The sequence below is a fragment of the Cornus florida genome, unplaced genomic scaffold, assembly GCF_030987335.1.
Source record: "Cornus florida cultivar Cherokee Brave unplaced genomic scaffold, ASM3098733v1 CherokeeBrave_3.0.0_Hap2_Chr01, whole genome shotgun sequence".
NCBI classification, from domain to species: domain Eukaryota; kingdom Viridiplantae; phylum Streptophyta; class Magnoliopsida; order Cornales; family Cornaceae; genus Cornus; species Cornus florida.
The window spans coordinates 27995897-28015390 of record NW_026775571.1 but is presented as its reverse complement, the minus strand read 5'-3'; the positions used below and the strand labels follow the sequence as shown (position 1 = coordinate 28015390).

General features: G+C 35.4%; 2 protein-coding genes across 2 annotated transcripts; one reads left to right on the top strand and one right to left on the bottom strand.

Moving 5' to 3' along the window:
• The first annotated feature begins 559 nt into the window (after window positions 1-559).
• On the top strand, window positions 560-1694 carry LOC132281530 (late embryogenesis abundant protein Lea5-D). The gene is made up of 2 exons (XM_059783493.1): window positions 560-818; window positions 1287-1694. Exons 1-2 carry the CDS (start codon window positions 745-747, stop codon window positions 1507-1509), a joined length of 297 nt encoding a protein of 98 aa, XP_059639476.1. The 5' UTR covers window positions 560-744; the 3' UTR covers window positions 1510-1694.
• A 3096-nt stretch (window positions 1695-4790) lies between these two features.
• On the bottom strand, window positions 4791-17941 carry LOC132294069 (glyoxysomal fatty acid beta-oxidation multifunctional protein MFP-a). The gene is made up of 18 exons (XM_059791799.1): window positions 17679-17941; window positions 12456-12527; window positions 12309-12374; window positions 12168-12224; window positions 11997-12064; window positions 11835-11916; window positions 9344-9399; window positions 8939-9241; window positions 8775-8861; window positions 7763-7937; window positions 7541-7662; window positions 7135-7298; window positions 6803-7057; window positions 6575-6696; window positions 6369-6490; window positions 5971-6119; window positions 5747-5885; window positions 4791-5052 (listed from the first exon to the last, which is right to left on the bottom strand). Exons 1-18 carry the CDS (start codon window positions 17773-17775, stop codon window positions 5017-5019), a joined length of 2172 nt encoding a protein of 723 aa, XP_059647782.1. The 5' UTR covers window positions 17776-17941; the 3' UTR covers window positions 4791-5016.
• Window positions 17942-19494: the final 1553 nt, after the last annotated feature.

The following is a 19494-nucleotide window of genomic DNA, read 5'->3' as shown; positions in this document are numbered from 1 at the left end:
TTATACGGTATATGTAACGAAAATGTGATTTGAGGTGTGAGTTATACTAATTTTCAAAAAGTATTACAACGTGATATTTGATGTCAGTGTAATTAACCCTTAAAAGAAACTAAGGTCGCTAAAATTTGTGGTCTAATGCTATATATCACTGTCTTGCAAAAAAAAAAAAGGAAAAAATGCTATTTTTTTTTTTAGTTAAACGAACAATAAAAAATGATTAGTCCTTTTTAGAGTATAGTGGGAATTATTTGTAGAACGAAAAAGATATTTATTTATTTATTGTTCTTACATATTTGTAAAAATTAAAGTCATTATCCAATAGAGTAATTAATCTCATTAGATTTATCAAACTTCTAGAAATACTAAATTATACTATTATTATTATTATTATTATTTATTTTTGGAAAAGGAAGATTGATTTAACTTTTCATCTAGAACATTGTTCCTCGCTTCATGGAGTTTCCTAGAAGAAAATATATATACGTATAAACCACAACGCAAAAACTAGAAAAAGTGTAGAATGAGAAAGCCAGACCAGAAAAAAGAAACCCACTTTGACACGCTTCTCTCAAGTCTCAATTTTACAACTCATTCAAAAGCGGGTTCCTTGTCTTTCTAGAACACCCACCCTACCTGTCATCTCTCTCTATATATATATTCTCTCTCTATATATAAATTACAACTCTCTACAGTTTACACATATATATAGCCCAACAAAAGTAATCTCTGCTCTCTACATATTAAATGGCTCGATATCTGACAAACGCTAAGCTTCTCGCTACTTCCACTATAGATGGCCTTTCCTTCAATATCATCAGGTGAGTATAATATATAGTATGTGAATATATAATGGATGTAAATGTTTGTTTGATGTATATATATTATATATACACAAGTAATGATTGAGCCAAAAAAAAAAAACTTTTTTACGCATATCAAGTCATGATAACACACCGTTGGATATGAGTTGAATGTAAAAAAAATTAATTATTAAATAACATAACAATTATATCCAAGCGTTATAGTTGATGTGAATAAATGTTTTCGTTGGGAGCAATTGTCTCACTAATTTTTTTATTTAATATTATATCCTTGATTATTTATTTTTTGAATTATATATCAATAAAATTTCACTTTTGCACTTCCTGAATTACAAAAAATAAAAATAAAAAAATAAAAAAAATATTCACTATTGCCATTCTTACGTAATTTACTGAGTCGGACTTATATATATATATATATATATATAATGGTTTTGAACAACGTTTTGATCATGTGGTAAACAGGCGAGGTTACGCTGCAACATCACAAGGAGCTGTGGTGGCTGAGGGAGGGTCCTCCAGAGGAATGGTGGGGAAGGTGGAAGGGACGGCAGTGATTAAAGAGAAGTCTGCATGGGTCCCAGATCCAATCACTGGATACTACAAGCCCACTGATCGTCCGGCCGAGATTGACGCGGTGGAGCTTCGAGAGATGCTATTGAATCACAAGGTAGTAAAACCACAATGAGTCCGAAGTGAAAAAAAAAAATTGGATAGGGTCAATTGTATAAGAGAATTGGGTGGTTAGTCTGATCTCTCGTATCCTCTGTTGTATTCAGATTGTATTGGTGTACATGAATGGTGCCAAGTTCTTAAGATACTTAACTTTCAAAAAAATTAAAAAAAATTCCGAAAATACATATATTATTTGTATATTGTTGTATTATTTTTTTTTTTTTTTTTTTTTTTTGTTCTTTATTGTTATATTTGTTAATTAAGATGATAATCTCAACTTTTCTGCGTGGAATTTATTATACCTATATAATTATGGAAAGTGTCATCACCTGCACATTTAGTGTTTACTATTTTTACAATGCCTAAAGGTGTTCATGCATGCAAGTGTTGGCCAGCAATTTCTCCCTCGAGCAATATGAGACTTTACGATTGCCACCACTTGAGACCAAACGTTCTGAGTCTTCTGACTAAGTTAGCTCTCACGCTCTTTCATTTTTTGTTAGGAATTGGCTTTGATAACATCTGGTACGATATATCTACCTTATGAAGCCGCTGGTGAAATATATGTTTAGACAAGTTATGTGGTATTTTTTCTATCTCTCAAAATGAATGTTGAGCAATATCTAGTCTCATAATCAATTGTTTTCTTTCTTTTAGGATTACTGTACGCAAAGGAAAGTAATAATAAAAAAAAAACAAACAAACAAATTTTTGGCCCATGATTGTGGTGTCGGACTATTAGAGAAGAAGATATTCGGTGGTGCACTGGATCATCACATCCATCCATACCCGCACGTGCACAACATGGATGATTGTGATGTGCCCGCTGCACTGAGCACACCTAATATATTCTTCTATTAGAGAACACCATATTCTTTCATTTTTTAACTTATCGAAAAAAGAGGTTAAAAATATAAAAGAAAACAATCACAAGGCACAACAGGAAAGGAAGGTTTTTTGGACCTGTTTTGCTTGTTGGTCATGGAGCCTAACGAGTACTTTCTTGTATCCCGATATATAAGAGTGCTTTGGGTTTGGAATAGGATCAATAGTAAGATTTTTAAAATTTTGAGAGGTCCTAAGCGAACCTTTAGATACGAGGCCCTTTATATACAAAGTTTTACATGAGCAAAAAATTATAAGAGTGCGAATTTTTCATTAAAATGAGACGATAAGTACATAAAAATATATGAAAAATTATGGATTAGTCCTACTTTTCCACTTTACAGACAATTGAGTTCTAAAAAAGGTTTTAGGAGACTACGAAGTTCTACTTTTCATACAAATTTCCAACAAAGTTTTATACCTAATACAATTTCTTTTCTACCCTTTTCTACAGAGGTGTTGATTCAAAAAGAATAGAAATGATACATTTGTTATTCATAAATGTATTCAATGAAAAGTTTTTCATTCCAATTTAACACAAAGAGTATTTTTTTTTTTTTTTTTCGATAATTAACACTATAGAGTATTTACTAAAAGTGTATTTGAAATACTTTAGTAAAATGTTTTAGGACTATTTATTTTGGTACAATTAATTTTGTTTTAACAAAAGTTATTAGTTACAAAATATTGGAGGTAAAAAGGGCAAAAAAAATAAAAAATAAAAAAATTGTATTTTAGTAAACAAATGGCCTAACTTATCAACAAAGGGCAATATTGGAAAAATGTTCATTATTTGTAGAATGTGAACTTATTTGGAAATATTCTTCAAAAGTAGAATTTAATTGACTTTGTGAATATTTGTTAGGACTTATTTGTTTTTAAAATTTAAAAGTAAGAATAATTAGTATTTTTAGGAAACACGAAAAAAAAAAAAAAAAAAAAAAAACCCTACTGAGAATCAAAGTAAAATACTCTCTGGGGTATAGAGAAGAGGAGAAGAAGAATTGATTTATTCATTTTTCCTTTTTGAAAAAAAGATTGAAAAAAAAAGATTAAATCAATTCTCAAATTTAGGAAGGCTAAAAAAACGAATGAATCAATTCTTTCTTAATTTATGGCCCTAAGCAACTGTTTGGGCTGCCTATGACAAGGGCCGGCCCTGGTTTGGAGTGCAACATTAAGAGACAGCAAAAATCATATAGAAAGAGAGTGAAGGGTTGAAATTTGTAATCTTTAATTTTACACATAGTAAAGACTTTCGTTATAAATTGTTTTGCTCTTTGTGTGTGGTGTGTTTACGTTTTTTATCGTGTTTCGTAATTGTTACTTAAGTTCGTTATGTTTATCGTAACAAATTTATTTTTCTTCCATCCTCATCTTTCAACCGCACGCAAAATATACTAGCTCTTTATCATTCTTTGTTCTTTTCGATCTTTTTATTCATTTCAAATACTCTCCTTCAATCGAATGAAAGTCTTGTGATAAAAAATAAATATAAAAATATAAGAAAAAATAAAAATAAATCTAATCAAAGTCCTAAACTATTCCAAGAGATTTTTCCATGGACCATTGTCGTTATAGTTTAAATATTTATACTACGTTTGGTTGAGGGTTGAAGAGAATGATTGAAATGGATATTGAATTTTTATATAATGAGAGCATACCGGTTAAAAAAAAAAAAAAAATTGACACCTCATTCACCTTTTTTACTATTTATTTCATTCAAGCAAACAAAAAGTAAAAAATGTATTTCCTTTCCTAAAAATTGTCTCGCCCATCCATTCCTGTAATAATGGCACATATTAATTTAGGCAAGAATTTCTCATCTCATATTGGGACAAGGGACTAGTCGACAAATTTGTCACGGGGTATAGATGACTCGTAAAAGTATATTGCCACACCTTAAAAACGGTTGCACAAGTCACGTTATTTTTGTGTAACTGAGAGTTTAGGTTGCATGGATCATGGATTGTGACCACCATCCACCATCCAGTTTTTATCTTCTTTTTTCTTTTATTTATTTATTTATTTTAGTTACACACATTTTGGCCAAGCCGGTTTCAACCCTGCCTAAACATGACATTTCTTATAATATAAATTTATCTTGTAAATTGAGAAGAAACCAGAAAAATGGAGAAACAAAAAGTAGCACAAGTGAATAGGACCCACAATTGAGTTATTCACAACGTCGAAGAAGTCGGCCTAAGTATCATTAGTACTCGAATCAAAATAATTAAACTTGAAAACAGGTAAAAAGCGCTGGAACCCGAAAAGACTAAAGAGCATTCCCAACTACATTATTTTCGAGTGCAACACCACCTTTAAAGTAGACTCGTAGAATTTTCCAACCATAAAAGAAAATAACGCAAAAACTAACACTTGGCATGGGCCCATGGCAGCATCGCTAAATAGAGAAAATCAATACCCATGCGGCTTTTTTTTATAGAACATTATTGTCTAAATTCTCATTTCTCGGTCATATTGGTGTTCTCAATACAACATCTCATGCATTATTTAGCTCTTCCAGAGCCTCTCCATCAAGAAAAAAGAAAGGGAAAACAAAAACAAATACAAGATGCCAACATATTTGTAGTGATAACTAAACCGGGAATCACGTGCTACCAGAAAAATAACCTTAGAGCCGAGATTTTGCTTGCTCCAACGGAGAACTCTGCAACGCAAAGGTTCAAATATTTTTTTAGCAAACAGTGTCAGCAAAAGAGGCATCAACAATATAAATACCACATTAGTTACAATTTGTACGTTAATAAACGCTTAGCTCATGGTCCAGATACTTCCTGCAGATCGGAATCATTCACCAAAATCCAGTAATCCATTTTAACATCAAGTAGCATACCATCAAAATGATCAAGGTCCAACATTTAATATGTCTGGCCTAAGTGAGCAATTGTTTATGAAGTTTCTTTTATTTATTTAGAAGGTAATTGTTTATGAAGTTCAATATGATTAGACTTATTAAATGTACCTCACTTTAAGCTTGATTTTTTTTCTATATGGCAGAAAAGCTTTTAAAAAATGTCCAGGAAATCATACACGAGCGTCATGCTGATTTTCCCCGAGTTAGTCTCTTATATGACACTCATCGATTGCAAAAACTGTGAAGCCAACTTGATGTAACGGTACACTTCCTTACTAGAGCAAAACTTATATGTAGCAACAAAAAAATTAACCAAAACCAAGGATTCTCTCAGGAATTTCATGTGAAAGCACCTGGATGGTGGTGATGGGTCCAAAATAATCCATGTCATGGAATATCGTAGTAGAAGGTTTCAATGATGAATCATGTATTAATCACTAATTCGTCTAACTATGCAATTAACAATGGTTAGTTCCAGAACTCTCACCAGAGGAACCCCCTTGGCAGCTCTTTCAGCTAAGTAGGCACAAGGCTTGAAGAATTCTCCATACATGCTTGACCATTCTTCCAATCTTGAACAAATGTATTCGGATCCAAGCGAGTCAGCCCAGAACATGATCCCGCCCCTGATCCACGAGTAACCCCATTGATTATACCAACAGTTCTTTGAGATTTGTAGAAAATGACATTAAGTCAGATAAAACCACAAACCTGTACGGTGGGAACCCCATGCCCATTACGGCGGCAATGTCCAGATCAGCTGCTTTGACTGCAATTCCTTCAGCAAGGACTCGGCAGGCTTCATTCACCACAGGGAATAATATCATCTCTATAATGTCCTTGTCTGATAACTTCACGAGCTGCATCCATGTTCACCACCACCAAATTCAGAAAAATCCTCACAAAACAAGCACACATTACAGATACAGATACACCTTCAAGTCAGACAATTATTTTACTTCCCAGGTATGGCCTGTCATAACTTCAAGTCAGACCATATATTATGGTATATCATTGCACCACCTGCCATGCAATACGTGCGGAACACCAACACAAACTCCCTAGTCTTTTCCAACTACTAAAAAGCAGAGAAAGAGAGAGATAGAGACCTTAGGGTCCACAACAATGCCGGAGATATCCCTCGCCTTCTGAATAAATTTATTTATTTCTGGATCTGGGTTTGCCTTGCGTTTGTCATTATAGACGTAAAACCCTTTGCGAGTAGTTTCACCTGAAACAAGTGTCATACAGTAAGAAATATTTTATGATTCAAACCCCAGAAATCCCCCGAAATTTGGAATGATGTAAATTATACCTGCTCTCTTCTCCTCTTGCATCATTGGAATTAACATTGATTTATAAGTTCTCTCAGGAAAGTTCTCAACAAATTGCATGCCAGTTGCAATAGCAACACCAAAACCAACTAGATCACACAATCTGCACACATAAACAAAATATTTTGGCCAGTTCAATTTCACATATCATATCATTTTGACACTCGAGATCAAGAGGTCAAAACACAACATAACACCCCAATTATTACCTGAATGGGCCCATTGGCATTCCAAATTTGGTAATCACCTTATCAATCTGATAGACATCTGTACCACGTTCAACAAGCAAAAGAGCTGCTTGTGTGTAAGGGAAGAACATCCTGTTAACAGCAAAGCCAGTGCAATTCCCAACAACAACTGGGGTTTTCCTTATCCTTTTCCCAACATCCAGTAAGTCGACAATTACTTGGGGAGACGTTCTCTGAGTACGAACAATTTCTAAAAGCGGCATGATGTGTGCCGGACTGCATTGAAAGCACAAACCAATTATTTTATGCAATAAGAAATGAGGAGAAATAAAAAAAATGCACCACAAAGTTACCTGAAGAAGTGGGCTCCAGCAATCCGATCATGGGACTTCGTCTTCTCACCAATCAGGTTCAAGTCAATTGTTGAAGTGTTACTCGCAAGAATGCAATGAGGAGGGCAGAATTTTTCAAGATCCACAAAAATTTGTTGCTTTAAAGAGACATTCTCAATAACTGCCTGTTTCAAGCATGAAAAATAAGAAACATTAAGGCTAAGAACAAATTAGTGACCACCAACAGTGTAGCTTAATTATACCTCGTCACCTTTCAAAGTAGAAGGTCGAGTGTTCATTCAAGTCCTCGTAGAGTCAAAGTGGGTGTGTGAGTTTCAAGTAGAGAGAAAAAGAAAAAAAGAAAAGGACAAAATAGTGTAACAAAGCACACAAATGGTAAAGTAAATTAAGATGTATTCTGCAACACCTCTATGACCATGTCCACATCTCTAAAGCTTTCATAGTCAAGAACACCCTTTAGAAGAGAGAGGGTTTTTTCAAATTTCTCTTGAGTCATTTTCCCTTTCTTGACCCGGCTCTGCAAATTGGCTGAACAAATAAAATTTCAATCAGAAACCATAAAACAAAATAGCCAGAGTTAGATGAACTTATGTAAAGCTATAGTCTAAACACAAAACCCTGGCCTCACCTTTAACTCTACCTATCCCAGCTTGTAGGAACTTCTCATTCACTTCTTTCAGGATCACCGAATAGTTGCTAAGAATTAAAGCTGTTGCTATTCCAGAGCCCATTAACCCTCCTCCGATGATAGCAACTTTACTTATTCGTCTTGGTTTTAGACCCAGATCAGTGACCCCAGGAACCTGTTTATAATTCCAAAACAGTGTGTTACAGCATTAAGCAGAAAACTTTGTACCGTATAGACAGATAAGGCTGAACCAAGACCGCAACTCCATGGTTGTAATTTGAAGAATTTTTTACCATGATGCAAGAGCAAATCTATTCAACTTGAACTTTATAAATTATTCATTGAACAAGATCAAAAAGGTATTTTCTCATGTAAGCATCCAGACAAGTTTCTGACATCTACTCAGCAATCATCAATGGTTGCAGAAAACTCAGGCACAAGCCATGCAACTTGGAAGTATGAGTGATTTCCGAAAATAAATAAATAAATGAACTCTGAGTGACTTCCAACTTTGAACAATAAATCACAAAATTGTTCCATTTTCATTGATTATCAACAATAACTCCCTCAGTTCAACTTAACACCAGGATCAATCTTTTTAAGATTAAGTGTTTCTATAGCTAAACTTCAGAGAATTGATTCCACTTCTAAAGTGACCCTCGTCAAAATAAAAGATGGAGCTGAGTACAACTATATTGATGGTTTGGTTTTAAAATTTAGCAAACTTCCTGAAAGCTCGCCACACATCCATAACTTCATTTCAATTATGGATTGATAGCCAATCAAGTGTAGTGGTGTAGTGGCAAATTTAACTTTCAGCCTTGCTTCTAAATGAGGTAAGAGGAATGTTATCCTCTATCAAATGAAACCTATAGTGGGCTAATTTCTTTTTGGTAATAAGAAGTTTTAAATTTTTTGGTAACATAAGAAGTTGTTTAGTTAATTGCAGGCTAATTTCAGCTTAAGCTAGAAATGAACTGCAATGATAATAGCAATTCTAGCTTCAATAAACCTTCGAGGTTCCACGTTGAGCAAAGAAGATGTGGACCAAGCTCTTGCAAGTGTCCGAATGTAGAAGTCCTTGGAAAGCTTCAGCTTCCTGCCAATATCAGACGGTCAAATTTTTGCTCAGCTGTGATTTGAAGGTAATTAAAGTGAATTGGGGACAGATAGAACCTTCCAAAGCCCAGCACGCGGACCAGAAACTATACCCTCTTCAATAACATCAATGCAGACTAATGGGTGTGTCAGATTAGGAGCTTGTTTTCGAGCCTGAGCTCTCGCAAACTTGAGTATCTCCCTTGCCTCACCAAGAGGCTCAATCTTGTCAGTCTTATACAGGCTAGAAACCCATGGTCTTTTTCGTTCCAAAATATCAAGTGCCCATCGACGAGCAGTGTTTACCAAATCATCTGGTGAGACTATGGCATCCACAAGACCCAAACTATGAGCTTCCTCCCCTTTAACAGGCTTTGACATCTATCAGAGAGAGAGAGAGAGAGAGAGAGAGGTTAAAATATTTGACATTCTATAACTACTTTACATTAGGAGCAAGAAAATCCAGATCAAGACAAGATGTACCAGCATCATTTCAAGGGCCTTGGCAAGGCCAACGAGGCGTGGAAGCCGCTGCGTACCTGAGGAAATTCAGAAGCATGAGATCTTTCTCTCACCTTGACTAATTAAAAAACATAGCAGCAATCTCAATATGTACCATTCAATGTGATATAAAATCCATTTGAAGGCATTGTGACAAGGCATAAGCAGCTATTCTAGAGAAATCATATAAACATCAGTTATTTATGTTCCATTTTATGTTCTTCTAAGAGAGCATGCGGACTGACAATTATTAAAGCCAGCGAGAAGTCGTACTTTAACCCCACATTATCAAATAAGAATCAGAGAAAAAATCATTTGCTGAAAGAACTTGCATATATGTTATTCATGACACACACCATAAGAGCTTACAAGATATCATGTACAGGAGTAAGTCACAGATGTTGGGTTAGGTTCGTATATGATTATGCTCATGTTATAATCATTATTCTCCTTCGAGAGTCTTGCAGACTTAAATCCAATTAAAGCCTTCCTATTACTGCGTTTCTCAGACAATCTGTTAGTTTGCAAGGTTTATTCAACCTAAGCAGCATAAAAGAATGGTTAAAGATAACTAAGATACCAGCTCTATACTAGGATACCTATCATCATTTGCATAATACAACAAAAAAGAGTAGACAGGAGGGAGAAAACAAAATATTTTGTGTTTGTCCGAGTGTTACAACCACCACAACAGCACCAGCTCTATACTACTATTAAACTCTCGTACTCAACCCTGACGAAATTTTGGCCAACATTTGCAGATTCTTCTCTACTAGGGCTATATCAAATCAAAGGCAATCATGTCTTCCCTCACAACCTCAAGTTCCTCAACTGAAGTTCTTTTCGCTACCCATATAGTGCCTTCTACTTGAATCTTGTTGCTCTTTACTATTGCTACAACAATTTTAGTTGCACGTGAAAAAACCCATCTCATCCAACTTATGGATGCTACATCTATTTTATCAACACATTACTTCTTGAATAAATCATTGGCACCAGCATGCATAGCCACCTAACAGAAGATTGTATCGCATTTTTGTTTATAGGAGCCGTCATGTGAAAATTATCCTTTTAATTTGATATGCATGTATCAGCCCAACAACACTTGAAAGAACTTCTCCCCTACTGAATTTATATCCTTTCGTGAGTGCAACCATTCAGTCTTCCCCTACTAATAGATTACCGATGCAAGATAAATTTTCCAGTTTAAAGAAAAAATATTTATATATATGTTTTGTAAGATCTCCACTTTGTAGATACCAAATTCCATTACTATGCAACTAGATTTCTACATAAACAGTATGCAGTGATGGCTTTAGCCTTAGCCGACTTAGGCGATTGCCTAAGGCCCCAGCCAAGAGATTTTGCTAAAATGTTTTTCAAAGTAAGCCCCCCACTCTAAATTTTATTCAATGTAAACTTAATATTGGAGAATGTGAAAACCCTTTCATCTACTTCTATTCTTTCTCTTCTTTCCTATTTCCCCCCCATTTTAACTTCTTCCATCCCCTCCCCTTTTCTCTTCTCTCTCTCTCTTTCTCTCTCTTCTTACACCCTTCTCTCCCTTTTCCCAATATTACAGTCTCCCACGCCATCTATTTTTTTAATATTTTCTCTCTCTCATGTTACCTCCTATTTTTCTAATCTCTCACTCTCTCACACCATCTCCTATTTTTCCTATTCTTTCATGTCTCTTGGTATTTCTGAATTCCTCCACGTTCTTTCCTTGCAAACTTCACTCTTGTGTGTGCCTAATCGTGATACTCCAAAAGATTTAAAGACAATATTTTGTTTTTAAGCTAATAAAAAGGGGGGATTTTCCACTTGGATGCTAGAGAACTTCACTAGAAGCTACAAAATAGAAATAAAATGGATTCAAGAATTCGTTGGAGCACTGGATGAAAATTTTCTAGCATCAAGTTATGTTGTTCTTTAACTTAATTTAGTTGTCCTATTATTATTTTTATCATAAAATGTGTATTTTGTTTCTGGAATTTTTTTATTTATTTATATTATTGAATTTATTTGCAGGATATGAAAAACTTTAAAAGAAAAAAAGAGGAAAAAAAAAGAGAGAAAAATAAGTAAACTAATTCAATCAAAAAAAGAAGCTCTTGACAATTTTGTTACTACTAATAACCAAAACATAACAAAAAATTTAGGTGCAAAATATATTTTAGCAAAACTTGAATATAAAAAATCTAATTGGTAACTTTGCATCTCAAAAACCAAGAAGGGTGTTTTTTAAATTGAAATTATTAACCATATTTGATATTAGTATATTAAATATTAAAAGGCCATTTTAAAAAATTTCGCCTTAGGCCTCAAATTATTTTAAGCCGAATTGAAAATGATTTAGTTACACAGAATTAAAAACAGCTTTGAAATAAATAACATGACCAATTGATCACTTATTCATTTCAAAAGACATCCTAATAGACTATCATGGTTTTATTTAAACAAAAAGCCATACCTCCAAATCCAGGAATTACACCAAGCTGAAGTTCAGGCAATCCTAACTGTGCATTGGCAGTAGATATTCGGGCATGGCAGGCCTGACAACATAATTTTTTAGGGTCATTTACACAAAACTCAAGAGGACAGCTATTCATCCAAAATAAGCAGCAGCACATACCATTGCAACCTCTAGACCTCCACCTAAGGCAAGACCATCAATAGCAGCAACTGAAGGTTTTCTTGCACCTAAGAGAAAAAGAGAGCATGAAAATAATAAACACAACTTAAATAACCACACTCCAGAATGAAGAAAAAAAAAAAAAAAATGAGATTAAACGCAACAAAATACCTTCCACAGTGTCAGTAAGAACCTCTACCGATATAAAACCAGGTTTTGGTGCTGCAGCTGTGAACAAAAAGAACTTGAATTTCAACAAAGATGTGACAATGACTACAAAAGGTTATAGGACTCACAAAACTTTACACACACTTTTTCCCCCTTGAATTCCACCAAAAGCTGATATATCAAAGCCACCAGAAAACTTGCCATTTGCACCTGCTCTAGTAATAACATATTAGCTTCAAATCTCAATCATCTCCAATGCATACAAAATAATAAGCAACTCTCCATATTTACCCGTTACAACAATTGCCTTCACATCATCTCTTCGTAATGCTTGCTCATAACTCTCTTTCAGGCTATGTAGTACTGAAAAAATATGTGAGCAAATATAATGAGTTATTTATTTATTTCGAAAGGTTAAGCAATATATTTATATATGTGTGTGTGCAAAAGTGTACAAACAAGAGATGGGCCATCACCTTAAAAGAGGGACCACAAGGAAACATTATAAGAGTTAGACAGCTAACCCAACATTGGCTAAGCCCATTGTTGGAGAATATTATTATAAGAACCCTTAACATAATCCTTGACAGAGTATTGATATGAGAATATCATAGGAGTGATTTTAACCTATGATAGAATATTGACTGGAGTGATATATGGGATTGATTTTAAGAATCCTCCATCAATGTATTTTCCATATTTATCACTTGTATTTGCATACAAAGATTAGAGAGAATATAACAAAAGTGATGTAGCCCTTTGGGCTTTATGTGTTGCGTTCTTCGTGTTTAATTTCTCTTTTCAACTTTTATATCTTTCAACATGGTGTCAAAGCAGCTTTATCATACCCTACTCTATACACTACTCGTCTCTGAATCAACTCGTCTTGTATCTCCAGATCAACTTGTCTTGGATCTTCTAATCAATTCGTCTCGTCTCGTCTTGTCTCGTCTCGTCTTGGATCTCTGGATCAACTCATTTCAGATTTACTCGTCTTAGACTCTCGACAACTTTATATTTAGTTTAAAGTTTGACACTTGAGTTAAAATCTCAGTATACCAACTTCAGGGGGGTTGTTGGAGAATATTATTATAGGAACCCTTAAATTACTCCTTGTCAAAGTATTGATATGAGAATATCATAGGAGTGATTTTAGCCTATGATAAAATATTGACTGGAGTGATAAATGGGATTGATTTTAAGAATCCTATATCAATGTATTTTCCATATTTATCACTTGTATTCTTTCACCTCTAAATAAAGGTGATCATTGTATACAAAGATTAAGAGAGAATATAACAAAAGTGACGTAGCCCTTTGGGCTTTATGTGTTGTGTTCTTCATGTTTAATTTCTCTCTTCAACTTTTATATCTTTCAACACCTATCTATGTCTAGACAGAAGTTAACCCAAAACAAGACATTAGATGTCCGGAGGGCGCACCGGTGGACGAATTATGGACGACGGCAAGTCCCAAGCACGATGGACACACTGAGCATCCAAACCATTTTTGAGTGTGTCTAGAGTTTCTCTCAAATTGAGTTCCTAGTAAACGCTGAGAGCTGCAAATCCCTTTGAAGATTCTTGAATTTCTTTCCTTCCAAATATGGTAAATGGTGGCTAAGAGGTCCAATTTGCAGTAAAATTTGATTTCCAATGATGAGCAGCTCACATGATGAAGTCATCAAGGATGATGGAAGTGTATGGAAACCATAGAGGTTTTGGATCTAGCCCCAAATAGGGCCAATGAAGCTACAGGAGAAGAAGAAATTATCCAAGGATTCACTGGTAGAGAGACAAACTGTACAATGGTTCGGAAAGTGCCAATTTGACAGTGGATTTCGATCTAGTGTTGAGAGGCGGTTGTGAATTGCAAGCCATATAATGAACTTATGGCGAGGGATACAGGATGAGTTCCAAACAAGTGACTCCATGGGACAATCAGCGATGGGTTGTAAAATGTAGCGGGCTTCCTTTAAAGAAAGCAAACCATTTGGAGATGGAGGATATAGAGTCAGGGCACTGTTTTAGTGAGTTATTAAAAGAAAAAATTGAAGAAATCAAAGATACGAAAAATCATGAAAAATGTCTTTGTAAGTAGCCTAAGAGCAGGCCCTTTGATGCATATGTCCCATACATCTCATGGAACAGAAAATTAAAAATGAAAACGATCAAGAATTAAAAAGAAAAACGAAGTTAACGGGTATTGATTTCTAGCCAAAAGACAAAAGAAACCAGCATGAAAACGTAGTAATATAACTTAGCCACAAGTAACTCTAGTCCATAGGTAATAATGCTCCCCTTACAAAAGCATAACTTGAAAGTTAGAGAAAGAAAACTTGACATGGACTATATTGGTATGTGCAAATCCTTTTTTTTTTTTTTTTTTTCCTTTGCTGTTTGTGTGTGTGTCTTTTATAAAACCTGCAATTACAGATAAATGAGCGACAAAGACGAAAACTTACGAGGCAAGATAAGAGGAGAGTAGTTCTTTAGATGGCTAGTTAATATGCTGTAAATATCAAATGATCTAGCATGACCTTCTAAAAACATATTTACCTCTACATTTTTCATTTATCCAAAAAATATATATATATATTTACCTTCACATTTCTTAGGCAAGAAATTTTATCCCATCCATATAATGGTAAACATTTTGCTAGGTACCACATCTTAACCATGGTTTATTTTCTGTCAAAAATTCTAATGAACTCTCAATTTTTTTTCGCTGATCTCTTTTGTGATACGATACTTGAGATGTGTTTTGAAAGAGTGAGTTGGTTCCAGTTGGGGTGGTTGAGGAGATTCACGGCCTTGTGATATTCTTGGGTGCTAGGTTGTCTCTTTCCCTAACTCTTCTTTGGGAGCTTCGTTGAGGAGGGCATCCATTAGGGACCAGCAGTACAATGCTTTGAGAGGAGGCTTGCCGGATTGAAGAAGCAATATCTTTCAAAAGGGAGCCTTTTAACTCTAATGAAAGTACCCTTTCGAATCTTCCAACATACTTTATGTCCCTTTTTCCGATGCCCATGTTAGTTGTCCGGTCAACTAGTCAATTGGGGGAAGATGTGTACCCCCATTCAGAAGGGTGGTTTGGGAATTGTTAGGAGGTTAAATTTGTTCAACAAGGCTTTAGAGATTTGAGGGTGAGAAGTCCAGATTGTGGAGGGCCATTACTTGCCGGAGTGGGGAGGGTGGTTGTCTAGGGAGTGAGTTCTCCTTCATGCGTGGGGGTTTGGAAGTTTATCCGAAAAGGTTGGGATGAACTTTCCAAACGCATTCAGTTCAGAGTCTGGAGTGGGAGACATGTCAAATTTTAGGAGAACCTTTGGTGCAGGGACATTGCTATGGCTCGCAGATTCCCTTGGCTTTTCAAGATAGCTACGAATAGACATGCCTTGATTGTTGGCTGTTATCAACTTAATAGCGGAAGGATGAGTTGGGAGTCGGGACATGCAATTTCGGAGGGAGTTCCATGACTGGGAGCTTGCGGAGGTAGCAGAATTCTTAGCCTTGCTATACAACCAAGTCGTGACTCGAGAGGGGGGAGGGGATGGATAAGATGGTTTGGATGGGTTCCCCGAGAGGGATCTTTGAGGTTCGATCTTTCTACCAAAGTCTCTTGGAGATTCCGGGTCCCACCTTCCCTTGGAAGGCCATTTGGAGATCGAAAACCCCCTTGAAGCGCCTTTTTTGATTCGTCAGATGTCAAGGATTTTTACCTTAGACAATCTTAGAAGGAGTAGATAGATTGTGGTGAACTGGTATTGTATGCACAAGAAGGCAGAGGAATCGCAAAACCACCTCCTTCTACATTTCCCAATGGCAAGGGATGTTTGATTTATGTTCTTGGCTGCGTTTGGTATGTGTTGGGTATCTCCAAGATCTATGGTGGATATGATCAAATCTCAGAGAGGGTGTATAGTGGATAGCCGAGCCAAAGATGCTTGGAGGGCCACTCCCCTTTGTTTATGGTGGGGCTTGTGGTGCGAGAGAACTAGAAGATCCTTTAATGGAGAGGAGACTCCTATTTGTTCAATCAAATACAATATATTGAGTTCCCTCTTCTTCTTTTTTTGTGGGGGGGGGGGGGGAAGGGGGGGGGAATTGGGAACCTCAATGACTATGATACATCAACAAGAACTGAAAAGATTGACATCCAGCTCCTATATGTATGTTGAAGAACAACAACAATATAGTGAAGAAAGTAAATGACTTTTAAAAATAATGCTTTACCAATGGAAATAATTTGCTTGTTTGATAGAATCACATTCTGCTTTCTGTATATACAAGATATATATATCCCTGGGAAGAATGAAAGATATTTTTGGCAAAAAATCATGTTCGGTGCACTATAGCATTCTAACTAGGCAAATAATCCACTGCTTATTACTTCACCCACCTATATGTGTGTGCAAAATCAGCAATTATGCCTCAATCAAGTAGACTGAAAATCAATCCCCATTTGGTTCCAACAATTTGAATGTATGACTAACTGCAATTACAGGCACATACGTACCCTCCCCGTAAACTATAATTGCATCCCTCAACTAGGATTCATGTGAAGTGGCAAAATCAGCAATTATGCCTCAATCAAGTAGACTGAAAATCAATCCCCATTTGGTTCCAACAATTTAAATGTATAACTAACTGCAATTACAGGCACATACGTACCCTCCCCGTAAACTATAATTGCATCCCTCAACTAGGATTCATGTGAAGTGGCAAAATCAGCAATTATGCCTCAATCAAGTAGACTGAAAATCAATCCCCATTTGGTTCCAACAATTTGAATGTATGACTAACTGCAATTACAGGCACCCTCCCCGTAAACTACAATTGCATCCCTCAACTAGGATTCGTGGGTATTGACACCCAGCCTCCTTTTCTCAACTAAATTAGTGGTCATCTATTAGAATTTTATAAGTACTATTTGTTGTATTTGAAACCCCAATTACTTTTCTGAGTTTTGCTCTTAATAACGAATAGAGTTCTGTCAAATGCTAACCAACAGGCAGTTCTATAGTTCACGTGCGCCACTGTTCCTCTTCCTATTTCAGATTGTGCATTTTCTAAGCCTCCCATTTAATGATTACCCAGATAAACAATTTAGTAAAATCTCAATTTACATGAGATTCCCCAACTCCACATTTGATCTCCATAATTTCCTCAGAAACAAATTGTTGCAAATGAAACAAATTTAGGGCAATGTTATGATGAGTTTTCAACCATAAAGTGAAAATTAACTTCAATGAGAAGAACAAGCTCGTGATAAAAATGTACCGAAAAGTACAGAGAGACCCCATAATCTACACCGACTAAAAAAACATATATCAGAAACTTAATACCCAGAAAAACGAAAATGAAATCAAGGTTAGTATGAAGCAAAATTGAAGACAGGTTGATGAGATCTGATTAGAATTGTATATAAAGATAAACATATAATATGTGTGTGTGTGTGTGTGTGTGATTTACTGACTATTGTAAATTCATATTGAAAAGGATAAAAGAGTACCATCAATGGCGAGAGAATTCACAGGAGGGTTGATGATGGTGATGAGGGCCACCCCATCAGCTCCGACCTCCATGACTGTTCTTCCCTTTGTTCCCATGTCTCTCTCTATCTCTAAAAATGAATATCTTTATCTCTCTAAAACTTTACACTATGGCTGATTGGGGTTTTGAGTAATATGGGAAATGGGTAGTTGATTTATTGATGGCCGTGACGTGCTGGACTGTGCACAGTGACGTTGGAAGCGTTTGGAAGGAAACCAGCGGTGTTAGAGATAACGATATATATGTGTATACATATACATATATATATACGTATATAGAAATCACATCATGGTTACGGGAAATAGTGGAATACCAAGTCCGTTCCCATATGCAGAGTTTGTGAAACACGCTCTTCACTTTTGTTAGTCTTTTTTATTTTAAATTCGGAAATTAAAATAAAAATTGATAACAAATTGAACCGTTTAGTTTGGTGTCATAAATTTCGTTGATGGCACAATTATGAGTATATTTATTTTGGTAAGTGAAGCTTGCACAATTATATCAGAGCATATTTATCCGATTTGGATGAAATTAATCCTTTTAATACACAGATCATATCATATCAAGTAATTTTAAATTGTGAAGATAAAATTCAAAAAAAGTAAGATCATATTAAATAAAGTAATTTAGTAAAAAAAAAGTTGGCTTTTTGCATATTAAAAATCATTTCAAATCAATAGTGAATGAAGAGGGTTTATGTTTTTTGTTTTTTTTTATCACAGAGAACTCTCTTCATAACAAAAATTACATTAAAATTAACTAGAGAAGGTTGTCAAATTAAAGTTGTTTATGCTTTAATGCATGACATTTGATCAATTGCTCAATTACTTTTAATGCATGATATTTGATCAATTGCTCAATTACTGGATGTTACATCAGGATGTATCAAAATATACTATTTAACATCGTGATAAACCTGAGACCAACTCATGGCTGACTTTAATTAATTTAATAAAACTGATCAAGTCCAAATAGTTTCAAGTGCCGAAAAAATCATGGCCATTTTTTAATTTGCTTTGTTGTTACGAATAGGCCAGTGGCCTAGCGGTACCAGCTCCTACTTGTCGAAGAAATGTCAATAATTTGAGTCTCAGTAGAGACATGTGTCTGTGATTATAAATTAGGAAAAAAAATATTTGCTTGTAACATTGTGTAACCGTTTTGAACCAAAAAAACAATTATATATATATATATATATATATGTGTGTGTGCGCGCGCAATGTCACGAATAAGACTAGAACTAGAATGGCCCGAGGAAACTGAACAAAAATTTTAACCCGACCCGATAGTTAGAGATGGTCGTGTTGTTGACGCAAATTTCTGGCGATTCATGGCTGAATAAATTTCTTCAAACTTTCAATATCATAACACTCGTGTTTCTCTAACAGCACGCCACGTCGGATGGTCTAGAACGGCAAGAGAAGGGCTACAACACACGTACTGTCAGATCTAAACAATCACAGCCCAATAGAGAGGACTCAACGTCACCCCCTCACTACGTGTTCCCATGTGATTGGACTTCCTTCGACGTATTGCACGAGTTTTGGCGTGGAGTAATATTGCCTCAAAGGGTAAGGTTGAGATTGAAAAACTTACAGTAATAGAGTTGAGTGATGTTTTCGAGGTTCACACATTACGATGTCATCTCTTTCAGATTGTTATTGTTGACGTTTGACAAATGATAAGTTAGCTCCATTTTGGGCTTATCGCACTCCTCCAACTTGTGCGTAGGAAATTTGAGGATTCTTGAAAATTCTACTATACTAATTATTTTG

Bases quoted from the DNA above. Each gene is read 5' to 3' on its own strand.
- LOC132281530 (XM_059783493.1), top strand. From the start codon at position 745: ATGGCTCGATATCTGACAAACGCTAAGCTTCTCGCTACTTCCACTATA. The intron at 819-1,286 runs GTGAGTATAATA...TGTGGTAAACAG, and splicing joins CTTTCCTTCAATATCATCAG to GCGAGGTTACGCTGCAACAT.
- LOC132294069 (XM_059791799.1), bottom strand. From the start codon at position 17,775: ATGGGAACAAAGGGAAGAACAGTCATGGAGGTCGGAGCTGATGGGGTG. The intron at 9,400-11,834 runs GTATGGCTTTTT...GAATTTCCTCAG, and splicing joins TGTAATTCCTGGATTTGGAG to GTACGCAGCGGCTTCCACGC. The intron at 7,938-8,774 runs GTTTATTGAAGC...AATTATAAACAG, and splicing joins CTCAACGTGGAACCTCGAAG to GTTCCTGGGGTCACTGATCT.